Raw genomic sequence first — 13064 nt, 5'->3', positions numbered from 1 at the left:
AAAACAGCTGATCTGCGGCAAACTGCTCTGCCATGCAAATCAGCTGTGCTCAAAAACAAGAAAGCACAGGAAAAGGGCAGGAGTGGGTGGACAGGGCCAAATGATCACTCGATCTACCGGTTCACCCAAACCAGTCCAAACCGGTAGAATATCACCCCTGGCTATTTCTGCTGGGACAGCTACAGGTTCCTGTCACTTCAACTGTGCTTGCCCCCATCCCCAGCTCTCACTTTATCTTTGAATGAATCCCCTGTCAGAGACATTTCCTCAAGTTTCCTCAAGATGCAAGACCAGTGGTGGTACTCTACCAGTTCGGGCCGGTTCTGCCAGTTCTGTTCACATCTAATATGGATGGAGAGAGAGGGAGAGAGAGAGAGAGAGATGAGAGAGAGAGAGAGAGAGAGAGAGAGAGAGAGAGAGAGATCTTTTAAATAAATAATTAACAACTGTGGTGAGGAAGGACATAAAATGGGGGGAGGGCAAAATTTACTTAACAATTGTCTTGCTTAGCAACAGAAAACGTTGGCATCAATTCTGGTCATAAGTCAAGGACCAGCTCAAATGGCCTTCCCCCTGTCCCTCAAACAAACTGAATATTATATAATGTGGGAAATATTTTATCAATGGCTGGAAAACAAAAATGGAAATTAGAAACTAAAGAAGACTAGCAAAAAAAATAGTAAACATGTGAATAAGAATTAAATACGCTAAGAAGGGGGTTGTTATAATAGGTAGATATATTATGCATAGCAGTATAAAGTAAGAATAGAGTACTGATATTATAGTAATGAATATGTATTAACTGTAATTGTTATTGCACAAGATATCTGTACCCAGATAACACGCTGTTTAAACAGAAGTTGGATTGTTTGCATAAAATAAAATTTAAAAATTCTTAGGAAAAAAAAGGGGGGAGGGGGGCAAGGATAAAAAAAGGAGCCGCTGCCCAGGAGGAGCCTCCTTCTCTGAGGGCAGCATCTCCCCGTTTCTCCCTGCCAGGCCATGAACGTCATCTATGAGACCTTCCACATCCCGGGCTACAGGGCAGCCCTGGGCGAGATGCACCTTCAGCTCTTCATCCCTCTGCTGAAGCAGGTCCTGTATGTGATGCAGCTGGAGCTGCCGGAGGCCTTGAAAACCAGGCAGGACCTCATTCTGAGGGAAAACCCCACAGCGCTCACCTTCCAGAGGTACCAAAGGGAGGAGGCTCGCACCTCTCCGCACCAGGTGGCCCCTAATTCATCTCCCCCCACCCCACCTCCTGGACAGAGGAAGACCCACAAGGGCAGGTGGGGTTTTGACCTTCAGGACAGCATGCCAGCTTCTCCCTGCTCACTACCACCACCACCCCGAAACTTCCCTGGCTGGGCCTAGTCCAGGATTCCCAAAGGGGCCTGTATTGAGAAAACGAAACATTTTCAAGGGGGGGGGGGAAAGAACCTAGAAAGCCCAGTTGCTTTTGAAAAACACCTTTCTTTAGTTTAGTTTAGTTTATTGTGATTGCACCTCGTACAACGAAATTAAACGCCATCTTCAGTGTACGTTATGACTATGAAAACAAACCCAAACACATTCTATACCCGTGATGGCGAACCTGTGGCATGCCTGCTACAGGTGGCACACAGAGCCATTTGTGCCGGCATGCGAGCCGCAGGCAAACTTACCTCACTGCGCATGCGTGCGCCTCACAGCTGATTTTCAGCCTCCCAGAGGCTTGAGGCTTTGCAGGATGAAAAATAGGCCAGTTTCGTCACTTCCTGTAAATACCGGCAGTGGTGAAATGGGCCCATTTTTCATCCTGCAAAGCCTGCAGAAGCTTTCCTCAAGCCTTTGGGAGGCCGAAAAAGGCCTCAAACAGGCCAAAAATCAGCTGGGTCCATCGCAACTGTTATGTATTGAATGTATATAGTTGTGTAAGCCTGCTAAAGTGAAACTAACCTTTAGATCAGGGGTTGCCAACCTTTTGGACCTCAGGGACCACCAAACTCATAATTTTAAATCCTGCGGACCAGAGACCCTGAAAAAAATTTTTAAAAAGTGTGCAGGAAAATTCCCCACCCCGTTTTTCTACCGATCAATCGTTCTTTATTTGGGATCGCAGGATACTGTCTCCATGCTCAGGGGGAGGGAGAGAGAGAGAGACTTTTGGCTTCATGCAAGGAAAGCAGCAGAAGCAGCAGAAGTCTTTCTTTCTCTCCCCACAAACTCTGCCAGAAATGAGTCTTTGTGAGGGACTGTGGAAAGTCTGGGCCCTTATATGCAAGGAAAGCCCCCTCCCCAGTCTTTCTGGGCCATCCTGAGATCAACCCCAACTGTGGGCTTTCTGTGGTGGGTCTGCCTGCACTGTCAAACAGGGGAGTGGGGCAAAGGGCTGAGACTAGAGCCGTGATGGCAAACCTATAGCACGCGTGCCGGAAGTAGCACACAGAGCCATCTCTCCGGGCACGCCAGCTGTTGTCTGTTGCTCTTCTGGGTTCCGGCACATTCATGTGTGCCGGCCAGCTGGTCTTTGTGCATGGGGGAGCACCAGAAACCAGAAGACCAGGTTTCTGGCACTGTTGCACATGAACACCAGGGAGCTGCTCTTCCGATTTCCGGTGCATGCGTGCTCCCTTTTTGGCACTCAGTGCCGAAAAGTTTTGCCAACACTGGGCTAGAGCAAAGGAATGGGGTGCCCTGCTTTTGGCCTGCTCCTGGTGAGGCTGTCCCCATAGGCCCGCTTCCCAGCAGCCCCCACCTGAATGGCCACGTAGGAACCCTCTCCCGGGCCGAGTCGTAGGCCATGGCTGGAACAGCAACTCCCTCTGAAAGAAGGAGCCCTTCGGCCTGGAAAAGGACCAGGCCCTGCACATGTGAGAGAGAGGGGAGAGAAGCGCAGTGACGCCTGTTTTCCGTCTGCAGCACTTCAGTGGAGATTGTGAAGAGCCTCTTCTCTGTGGCCGGGGACTGGGCAGTCTATGCCTGCATCGAGTTCCAGCAAGGCTGGGTGGTGCTCAGCAACCCTCAGCACTTTTTGCAGGGCACACGTCTGCTGGCACGGTAAGAGGCAGAGGTGGGGTTCTACCTGCTCGCACCTATTCGCTAGAACCGGTTGTTAACATTCTAAGCAGTTTGGAGAACCGGTTGTTAGAAGAAATTATTGGCCTAATCCTGTAAGGAAGGCAGGAAGGAAACATTCTGGTGTTGCTTAGAGAAACTGCCTCTCCGTTAACCCTTATTACATTCTTAGCAGGACTAGACTTCCTGTCTCTGTAACTTCTCTGGAATTTTCCCCCTCCTTTGCTGGTACTTTGCTTGTGTGGAGTGACCATTCAAAATTACAATGGCACTGAAAAAAGTGACTTATGACCCTTTTTCACCCTTACGACTGTTGCAGCATCCCCACAGTCGTGAGAGGGGCCAGGCGAGGAGATGCGTGCCTCGATGTGAGTGATATTGAGTTGGCCACGCCCAGCCAATAACATAACCACCAAGCCACGTCCACCCAGTCACATGACCACCAAGCCACGCCCAGCAACTAAACCACACCCACAGAACCGGTTGTTAAAAATTTGAATCCCATCCCTGGTAAGAGGCCTGGCCATTAAGTGCCCTCCCACCCCCCAGGGGGGCTGAGTCCTGCACTGCCCCCCCTTCCTGCTGCTTCCCTTCCTCCATCCGGGGGTCCTACCTATCTCCCAGACACACCGCCTCTGGGCTCAGATCAGGGGCGGGCTTCAACATTTTAGCAACTGGTTCTCTGCCTGGTTGCTGGGTGGGTGTGGCCATGGTGGGTGTGGCCTAGTCGGCCTCATGAACCATGGCGGGGGGCATTTTGCCTCCCGGGCTCCAGAGGCTTTCCTTGAGCCTCCAGGAAGGCGAAAATGGACTCCCCGGGCTCCGGAGGCTTTCTGGAATCCAGAAACGGGCCCATTTCCGGCCTTCCTGAACTTCTGGGAAGCCCGTTTTTCACCCTCCCACAGCCTCTACGCACACCCTGCACTTCCCTGCATCCAAAACAGGCCATATAGGGACTCCTGGGAGGGGAGGGGAGGGGCGGGGAGGGCCAGCCAAGCGTGGGATTTGGGAGTTCTCCAAACTGTGCGGAATCTTAGCTAGGAGCTCTCCCGAACCCCTGCGAACTCCCAGCAGCCCAGCCCTGGCTCAGAACCCTCCTCCAGGAACTGGGGGTGGGGGGAGCATTCCTTTCTCTATACAGCAGCCCCCTGGGCTGGAGTGGGGCAAAGGATCCGTTTTAATCAACATGGAAGAGCGGGTCAAGTTGGGCGGCACCCTTTTCCCGTCCTTCCAAGCAACTGGGAAGCTGGTGGGGGGAGGGGCTATATGGGGCTCCTCTTGGGCCCCTCCTGGTTCTCCTGACACCCCACAGGACAATCGTCATCACTCTATCCCTCTGCCCCTAAGGGAGCATCATCAGGCAAAGCACTCGCGGGGTGCCAGGTGAGGCTCTCAAGGGTTGCTCCGCGCCCCGAAAGGGGCATGGGAAAGTGAAGGGGGGCGGGGAGAGCCAGGCGGTTCTCTTGGCTGCCCCCAGGCGGCCTCTGTCTCTCGCAACACTCTCTTCCTTCCTCTGTCCCAACATCGCGCAGGGCCATGACTGAATGCAACAGTGCCCAGATCCCGGGAATCTTTGCAGAGGCTGCTCTCATTCTCAGCAGTGAGGAGGATGAGCTGAAGAAGGTGACGGCCTTGGCGCTCGTGATCGAGGTGAGGACTCGCCTCAAGAGGGAGGAGGGGGGGGGTCTCTTGCCCTCAAGCCACCAAGCAAGGCGGAGCTTTGCGGATGATGCTGCCTCCAGCTGAGCTTGTTCACGCACACAGACATATGCGGGGATGGACACACACACACAGAGGGGGACACACACACACACACAGAGGGACACACACACACACAGAGAGAGAGATGCATGCCGTCCCGTATCTGGAGCCTGTTCATGACCTTTAGCCTTTCTAAAGGTCTTCTAGTAGAATCATCTAGATATATAAAGGCGAAATACCACTCGCACATCATCACAAAATCTCCAGAACCGTAAAGTCCACAAACTTGGACATTTGGAACATATGTTCCTCTTGGCTTCTAGGTTCTCACTAAGAAAGGATTTTTGGAAATGGCCACCAGAGCATTAGTATTTCCTATATTATTATTAACGCGCTCTGATGCTAAGGAGTTCTACTCCCCCTCCCCCACCTGAAAAGAAATCTCTTCCAAATGCAAAACACAAGCAGAGGACAGGAGTTTCCGTTTCCGTTTTAGTTTCACAGTAGCAGCCAGCTTTAGTACAGAACAGTTGAGCTAAGCCATGCCCAGGCGCCTTGCTGTCTCCTTCTTGCTCACACAGCAAATACTGCTTCAGTTTCCAAACAGCCCTCAACTGTCTCACACACTGACAGGACGCTAGACAGATGAATACCAATGGATGCTGGTAGGCAGAGGCAGAATTTATTTCCCCTTATTTTCTTCCCCGACCACATAGTTTCATAGTATCGAGCTAGTCCGCTAATAAAGAAAAGGTTCTTCTTCCTCGCCAGTTTCTCAAGAGTCCCTCCGCCATCAAGATGATGAACAGATTCAGCCTCCGGGAGCATCTGGAGGAGGGTCTGGCAGCACCCAATCCCGCCGTGCAAGACCTCTGCCTGAAAGGGCTGAACAGCTTCGTTTTCCAGCAAGGGAAGGTAAGAGCTGTCCGGAGAAATTGCCCCTCTGGGATTCCTGCCCTGCCCAGGTCAAACACCACAGGTCAGAGTTCGAGATGGATTGACACCGAAGGCGAGAGCATTGAAGGGGATCCAGGCCAGGTGCGACCCGCTTTTAGAGTCAGGTATTAACTTTGCACACATTTAGCTCCAAAATGGTCACGTTTTACTTTTCCTGCTAGGCGGAATCTGCTTCCTAGAGTAGCGATGGCGAACCTTTTTGTTGTGGTGTGCCAAAAGCGTGGGCCAGCACCCACAATGCAGTGCACCCTGCACCCCTGGGCATGCATGCGCAACACCCCACTTCTTTACCTGCACTGCGCATGCGTGCATCTCCCAGCTGAATTTCAGCCCATTTGAGGCCGTTTTGACCCTCCTAGAGGCTTGAGGGAAGCCTTTGCAGCCTCGGGAGGCCGAAAAATGGGCCTTCCGGAAATACCAGAAATGCCTATATTTCAGCCTCTGGGGTGCTTCTGGAGCCCAAGGGAGGCCATTTTCACCCTCCCAGGGGCTCAAGGGAAGCCTCTGCAGCCTCGGGAGGCCGAAAAATGGGCCTTCCGGAAATACCAGAAGTGCCTATTTTCAGCCTCCGGAGTGCTTCTGGACCCCAAGGGAGGCCATTTTCACCCTCCCAGGGCTCAAGGGAAGCCTCTGCAGCCTCGAGAGGCCGAAAAATGGGCCCGTTTCCGGAAGGCCCATTTTTCGGCCTCCTGAGGCTGCAGAGGCTTCCTCAAGCCTCTAAGAGGCTGAAAATAGCCTCAAACAGGCCGGAAATCAGCTGGGAGACGCACACATGCGCAGTGCAGGTAAGTTTGGCTGGGGCTTGCATGCCTGCACAAATAGCTCCCGCGTGCTGCCTGTGGCACGCGTGTCATAGGTTCGCCATCACGGTCTTACAGCGTTGTGGTTTCTTCTCATTCCTTTCTTACTGTCCAGGTGACCCTCTCACTTGTGTATAAGGGCAAAACATAAAATGGCATCAGAAGCTTCCTGATCATTACTTCCCAAGAAACTCCTTTCATTGACATTTATGGCTTAATTTCCTGAATTCCCATGTGCTTAAGCAGGGCAGCTCCACAGTGCAAGGTTAGCCGACTTATAAACTTGGAACATACAATAAATCACTTAGAGGTAGAAAGTGACAAAATCCACAAAAGTACAAACATATAGGCTACCCCGCAAGCCAATGCTACCCTTTGACCAAAGTTCATAAAGTCATTTCTAAAGGGCCAAACAAGCAGGCTGAATTCCGGTCATCTGTACTGGAGGTTTGCCTGGACCACAATCAAGACTGGTGGCAAAAACCGACTTCAGGTAGGTGTGACAGGCCACGCGGACCTTCAGCCATCTTCCTGAAGGCACAGGTGGTTCCCGGAACTTGGGAGGGCCCACCTCAGCTGGGCTGCAATGATGTGGTCTTCCAGAAAGAACGGTTCTAACCCAGCTTTCCTGGTCAACAGGGAACGCAGTTCACGATCCAAAGAAAATACGTGGATTCAAAAAGTAATTTCCTGTTACGAGGGCCAAGCAATGGGCATCTAAAACAGGGATCTGCAACCTTAAACACTCAAAAGAGCCATTTGGACCCGTTTCCCACAGAAAAGAAAACACCAAGAGCCAATAATTTAACAACCGGTGTAACTGGGTGGGTGTGGCTAACTCGACATCACTCACTCACTCACCCAGTCACCTCCTGCTCTGGAATATGGAGTGAGTCTCTATCCCCCACCATCACCCTTACCTTCTCAGGCCAGGTGAGAAGTGACGGGGAGGGGAGGGGACATCCAGTGGTGGGATCAGCAGGGAGCCACAGCAGAGGGCCGAAAGAGCCGCTTGTGGCTCCAGAGCCACAGGTTGCCGACTCTTGATCTAAACCTTGAGTTGTACAAGGAGGATGACCAAATGTTTCATGGGAAGTCAGACCAAAATCTTTGGGCGGGGTCTATTTCTCAATTGAAATCATACAAGAGGCAACATCTGTAGCTCTTGACAAATTTTGCCCCGTAAAATTTTAGTTTTCCAGTTGGCTCCCCATTCCCCCCCCCCAAGACCACGGGCACGGGTGACAAGGGCCCCTCGAACCAGAAGGTGAGTGGGTCAGGGATCGCCCAGACAAACTTGTTGTAGCCAAAGCAATAAAATCACTTTGTAAATATGAGAAAAGAAGGTGGATGCACCCCTTTCTTAGTCCTTGACCAAGAAGAAGCACTAGAAGCTTGGCACATAAGGCATTCCAGAAGCTTCTACCTAGATTCCAAGAGCGAATCAGTCTCTCTGAATGGCATCTACAGTAGCTTGGGTGCCACAATGTCCAATGTGACGAGAAGAGCACGTGGAGCTGTTGCTCACCCGTCAGAAACCATCTGGAAGGAACCTCTCCGAGAGGCACTGTTGAGCCATGGGCTGATAGTGGGCGCAACCAGTGGTGGGATTCAAATAATTTAACCACCGGTTCTCCGCCCTAATGATTTCTTCCAACAAACCAGTTCACCAACCTGCTCAGAAAGTTAACAACCGGTTCCCCCGAAGTGGTGTGAACTGGCTGAGTCCCGCCACTGGGCGCAACATCGGAGAGAAATTTGAACAGGAAACACAGATGCAAACACTGAAAAAGAGAAAAGTCGGCCCTCTTTAGCAACCCAATCAGCACAGTAGTTGCCTTTGGTGAAAGTAGGGTCCACCGCGTTGATAAGAGGAACAATGAATGACAGCTGATGGGAGAAGTCGCACTTCTAAAAGCGAAAGGACCAGGAACTGCGTGGGTGCCTGAGAAGGCCGAAAACCTTCTGTAGCCACAAGGCAACAATGGCATGGCAAACACCAAAAGCATACTTATATAGCCAGTGAAAAGACTAACAGTTTTATCTCCAGCAATATAACAAGATTGAGTGAAGGCACTAAGTTTATTTGTTTGTTTATAAATAAATAATGCCACTTGAGCGCAGCAAGAGCTACGCCTGCAGAAAGGCTCAACAACTCTCAACATTTTGTGGGCCCTGCGTTGGTGCCAGAAGGTTCTGTTCTGACCTAGGCTTCCCCCAAAAAAACACTAAGCATATTTTTGTCCTAGCAAAACCCCTTTTATTAAATGAAGGTGAATTTCTTGCATGCACATTCAGCCAAAGGCCTGGCAAACAGTCTTTCAAGGGTGTAATTAGGAGCACAGACCTTACCTAGCTTGGAGAGCTGCCAAGTAAATATGTCCAAACGCAGTGCTGACAAGGAAGGGCTGGTCACAGAGTCTCTGAGATGCAGTCAGATCTTCACACTGCTGCAACGAACGAATCGTTTCCTGCAAAAGCCCCCTCCCTTTTTGCTCCTCTTTTAATCCCTGTGGGAGGAGCCATTCACCGTCCTTTGTGGCCTTACTCCCACGTCGACCCTTAGTTCGTAATTGTTCTTTTCTTTTGGCAGCTCTGCGCGTGCATCATTTAGCAGTGGTGTCACTAACAGCTGCAGTGATTCACTTAACAACTGCAGAACAAAAGGTCATAAAATGGGGCCAAATTCACTTAGCAAATGTTTCACTTAGCAACAAAAATTTGGGGCTCAAGTGTGGTTGTAAGCTGAGGATTTCTTGTATAGCTATAGATATAGAGATACAGAGAGATATATACACATATATACATGTTATGTCTCACCTATATTCACAAGTGAGAATACAGAGTCCCAGAGTTCAAAATATTCAAACAAGAACAAAACCAGACTAAAAAGGGTTAACAGTACTATTTTCCAGTCCTTGGCAGACTTCCCGGAATCTGTCTGATAATTCAGAATTGTCCATAAATCACAAAGGCCGCTCCACACGTATCCTTTCGACTCATCAAACACTTTGCTTCCAAGCAAAGTTTGAGAGTCAGCACGCCTCCTTAAATCACCTGGATGGGCGTGTCAGTCTCTCTAATCAATGTCTGGCTTGACGCCTTCCTTCAGATTGACGTTTCAATTGTCTCCTAGTTCTAGCGTCAAGCCAAGATCTGTCAGTTTCCCCACTAGAAGCCTCTGACTCATTTTGTGGATCAGTTGCTGGCATGAGCGAAGTTGAAGGTTCTGGGGAGGATTGTCTCTCTGACAATCTCTCATCCTCCTGGCTCACATCTGTGTCCTCTGATAATTCAGACTCCACATTCACAGCAGGCTCCAACCTTCCATCTTCAGAGTCATCAGAGTCAAAACTCCCAGCAGGATCGATCCTTCCAGTCACAACATATACATATACAGTATATACATACATATATATGACAACTGCAGCAAAATTATTGTATGCACAAAAGTCTCGATATTACGTACAATGGGAGAATATTTGGTGAAGATGGATGGAACTCACTAAGATGGCCAAGTTGATTTGGTTCTGTAATTTAATTAGAGAAAAAACCATTTCTATGTTTATTGCTAATTGGAAATCCTCTTTGGCTTTTCCGTGATACAGAAAAAAATGAACATGACTTATTGTTTTTAGGATTAGAAAAAAACAGATAATACAAAAAAGGGTGTTTATTTCTGTAACCGTAAAAGTAAGAGGGAATTTTGTATTTATGATTACACTTGCTCAAAAGGAAGTTGAACGCAACTTTTCTTTTAGCACTTTTGACTTTTTTCTTCCTTCTCCTTTTCTTTTTTGTATTAGGTTTGTTAATTCCCCCCCACTCCCCGTTTTTAATTCTTAATTAAAAACTATATTAAAAAACAAACCTGAGGGGGTAAAAAAAAGCTGAGACCGTTTATTCTTTATCCAGAAAGAAGGATATTTTCTCCAATCCACCCCACCCTGGAGTCTCAGCAGTCCAGAGAGGGATTTCAATACAAGGCCCAGCCAAGGAGGTTCGGGGTTTGCTCTCCTACTAGTGGCTCTAAGAAGCCTCCCTCCTCCTTCTGGGCTTCATTTCCCAGCTGTTGCTCTACTTCCTGGTACGCTTCCACCACGTTCACCTCTGACAAGCAGTAGAAAGTGGTGTGGGGGCAGGAGGGGGAAGCAACGGTCCCTAATGCGAAGGAGGGGGGGATGGATTCACATCCCAGCTTTTCTATACCAGGGGCCTACAGAGCAGTTCCTCTGTGGTAGTTTGGGCTGAGGGGATCTCCAGCTGAGGGTCTCCTGGAGACCCAAGGGTGGGCTAGGATCTGTATCTCCCCTCTTTTGTCCAACTGCTGCCATTCCCCCCTGCCAAGGCTGTTCTCTCCCCCTGAGTTCGCTCCAGGGGTGAGCTTCAAAAATTTTAGCATAGAGTTCTCTGCCCGGTTGCTGGGTTGGCGTGGCCTAGTTGGCCTCCTGCACCATTGTGGTGGGATGGGGCATTTTTGCCCTCCCCAGACTCCGGAGGCTTTCCGTGAGCCTACGGGAGGGTGAAAACAGCCTCCCCTGGCTCCAGAGGCTCTCTGGAAGCTGGAAACAGGCCCATTTCCGGCCTTTCTGAACTTCCGGGAGGCTCATTTTTTGCCCTCCCCCCCAAGCCTCTGCGTGGGCCCTGCAGTTACCTGTATCCAAAATGGGCCACGTGGGGACTCCTGGGAGGGGAGGGGTGGGTGGAGCCATCCAGGAGTGCGATTTGGGGGGGGCGGTTCTCCAAATTGTGTGGAATCTTATCCAGGGGCTCTCCCAAACCCCTGCGAACCCCCAGCAGCATCCCACCCCTGGTTCGCTCCCTGGAAAGTGACCACCACCTCTTCCTCTCAACGCCTTTTTTACAGTCCTGCTCACCTCACAGGGCCCACCCCCTGGTCACCCACAAAAACAGCAATCACAAACTCTGAAGACAGACCCCCTCACTCACGCCTGATAAGGAGGAAACAAGAGTCTTGGGCCGCCATTTTAGGCAGGCTTTTGCGCTGTCATCTAAACGCAAATGGACAGATTTGAAAACCAGAGGATTTTGCAGAGCCTCATCCACGCTCTTTCTTTCCGAAGAAGAATGCAAGAAGAGGCAGAGAAGGTCCCACCCTGGTCCCCATAGGCAGGGATTGCAGTTCCCCATTTGAGACCCGGTGCAAACTTCCCTCTCAAACCTGTGTCCTACCTCCCTTTTGTCTGCTCAGGTTAAGTCCCTACGAGACCAGCTTCCAACCATGATCAACTCTATTTTCAATGGATGTGAAGACGTTCTGGAGGGGCTGAACGACATAATGACCACACTCTATGAAATGGATGGCCAGGGAATTGGGCTCATCTCTGTTGACCTTGCTCTGAATGTCCGCTCATTTTTTGAGGATGTAAGTTTTGGAAAAATGGGGTTGGGGCTTCCATAAAAACATAGGAACACCTGCTGAATCGCCCCAGGGGTATCAAACCCTTGAAGGCTAGTAAATTCAGAGAGGGGATAAAAAAAACCACTTGATTTCTGAAATGGTCACCTTGAAAGCGGGAAGGATATTTGAAACCAGCAAAGGCGATTTTCTAAATCTCTATTTTGAATGGAAGAATGTTTCCGGGGGTTGTGGGGGTGGGTGTTTGAAAGAACTTGAACAATCCCCAGTGAATCCACTAAAATCTCTCTACTCTTTTGCTGTCAGGTGAAATTCTCTGGGGTTCCCAAGAGCATCCAAGCTGGACTGCCATCACAGAAAAGCCGCCCTTCATACAAGCTTCTTGCTTTGTGTGTCTCCATCAGGAAAGAGCGGAAGTCCGGGCAACTGCCATCTCCTTGTTCGGGCAGCTGGTGATGAGGTCCAAGGAAACAGAGAAGGCCCTCCTCAAGAAAGAAGTGGTCTACAGCCTCCTCCCTCTGCTGCTCCATTTGAAAGACCGGGAGACCACGGTGGCCATGGCAAGTTCAGAAGCCTGCAGAGGTGGCTCTCCTTTCACACCGCTGGAAGGGGGGAAAAGTTAAGGGGTAGAATATCTGTTTCTCTAGCGCAGGGTCAGCAACCCACAGTTCTGGAGCCACGTGTGGTTCTTTCATCCCTCTGCTGTGGCTCCGTCACTCAAAATATGCCTCACAACCACCGGTGTGTGACGCCCACTGGCGTGTGATTTATTGAGCTTTTCAACCCTCGGTAACCATGGATAAATCCAAGAAATTAAAAGTTTCAGAAGAGAACAACTACATATGCTAGTTTTGTGGCCGCTCCGGAAATAATCAGGCATGGGAAAGGTTTTGTGGCTCCCAGTGTTTTATTTTCTGTGGGACACAGTCCAAATGGCTCTTTGAGTGTTAAAGGTTGCTGACTCCTGCTCTAGCAGAAGGCACAGAGCTCCCCAGCTTGGCCTGGGAAGGATCCCCTCTAAAACACTATCATCTACGCGAACAGAAAGGACACTAACAGACCAGTCTTGCCTATATGCAGGGGTGGGATTCTACCGGTTCGCACCTATTCGCTAGAACCGGTTGTTAACATTCTAAGCAGTTCAGAGAACCAGTTGTTAGAAGAAATTA

At 50.0% G+C, this 13064-nt stretch overlaps 1 protein-coding gene across 1 annotated transcript in view; it reads left to right on the top strand.

Annotated features, from left to right (window-relative positions):
* LOC113417907 (maestro heat-like repeat family member 5) overlaps positions 1-3043 on the top strand; it is a 51877-nt gene extending 48834 nt beyond the window's left edge. Inside the window, exons 19-20 of the mRNA XM_087962592.1 lie at positions 1000-1190; positions 2902-3043. Coding sequence (XP_087818718.1) covers positions 1000-1190; positions 2902-3043 — 333 coding nt within the window. The remainder of the gene's footprint in view (positions 1-999; positions 1191-2901) is intronic.
* Positions 3044-13064: the final 10021 nt, after the last annotated feature.

Source organism: Notechis scutatus, chromosome 4 (genome assembly GCF_049901735.1).
Source record: "Notechis scutatus isolate UNSWTSFEM ecotype Mainland chromosome 4, rNotScu1.2, whole genome shotgun sequence".
In the NCBI taxonomy this organism is placed as follows: Eukaryota; Metazoa; Chordata; class Lepidosauria; order Squamata; family Elapidae; genus Notechis; species Notechis scutatus.
This window is presented reverse-complemented; position numbering and strand designations above follow the sequence as displayed.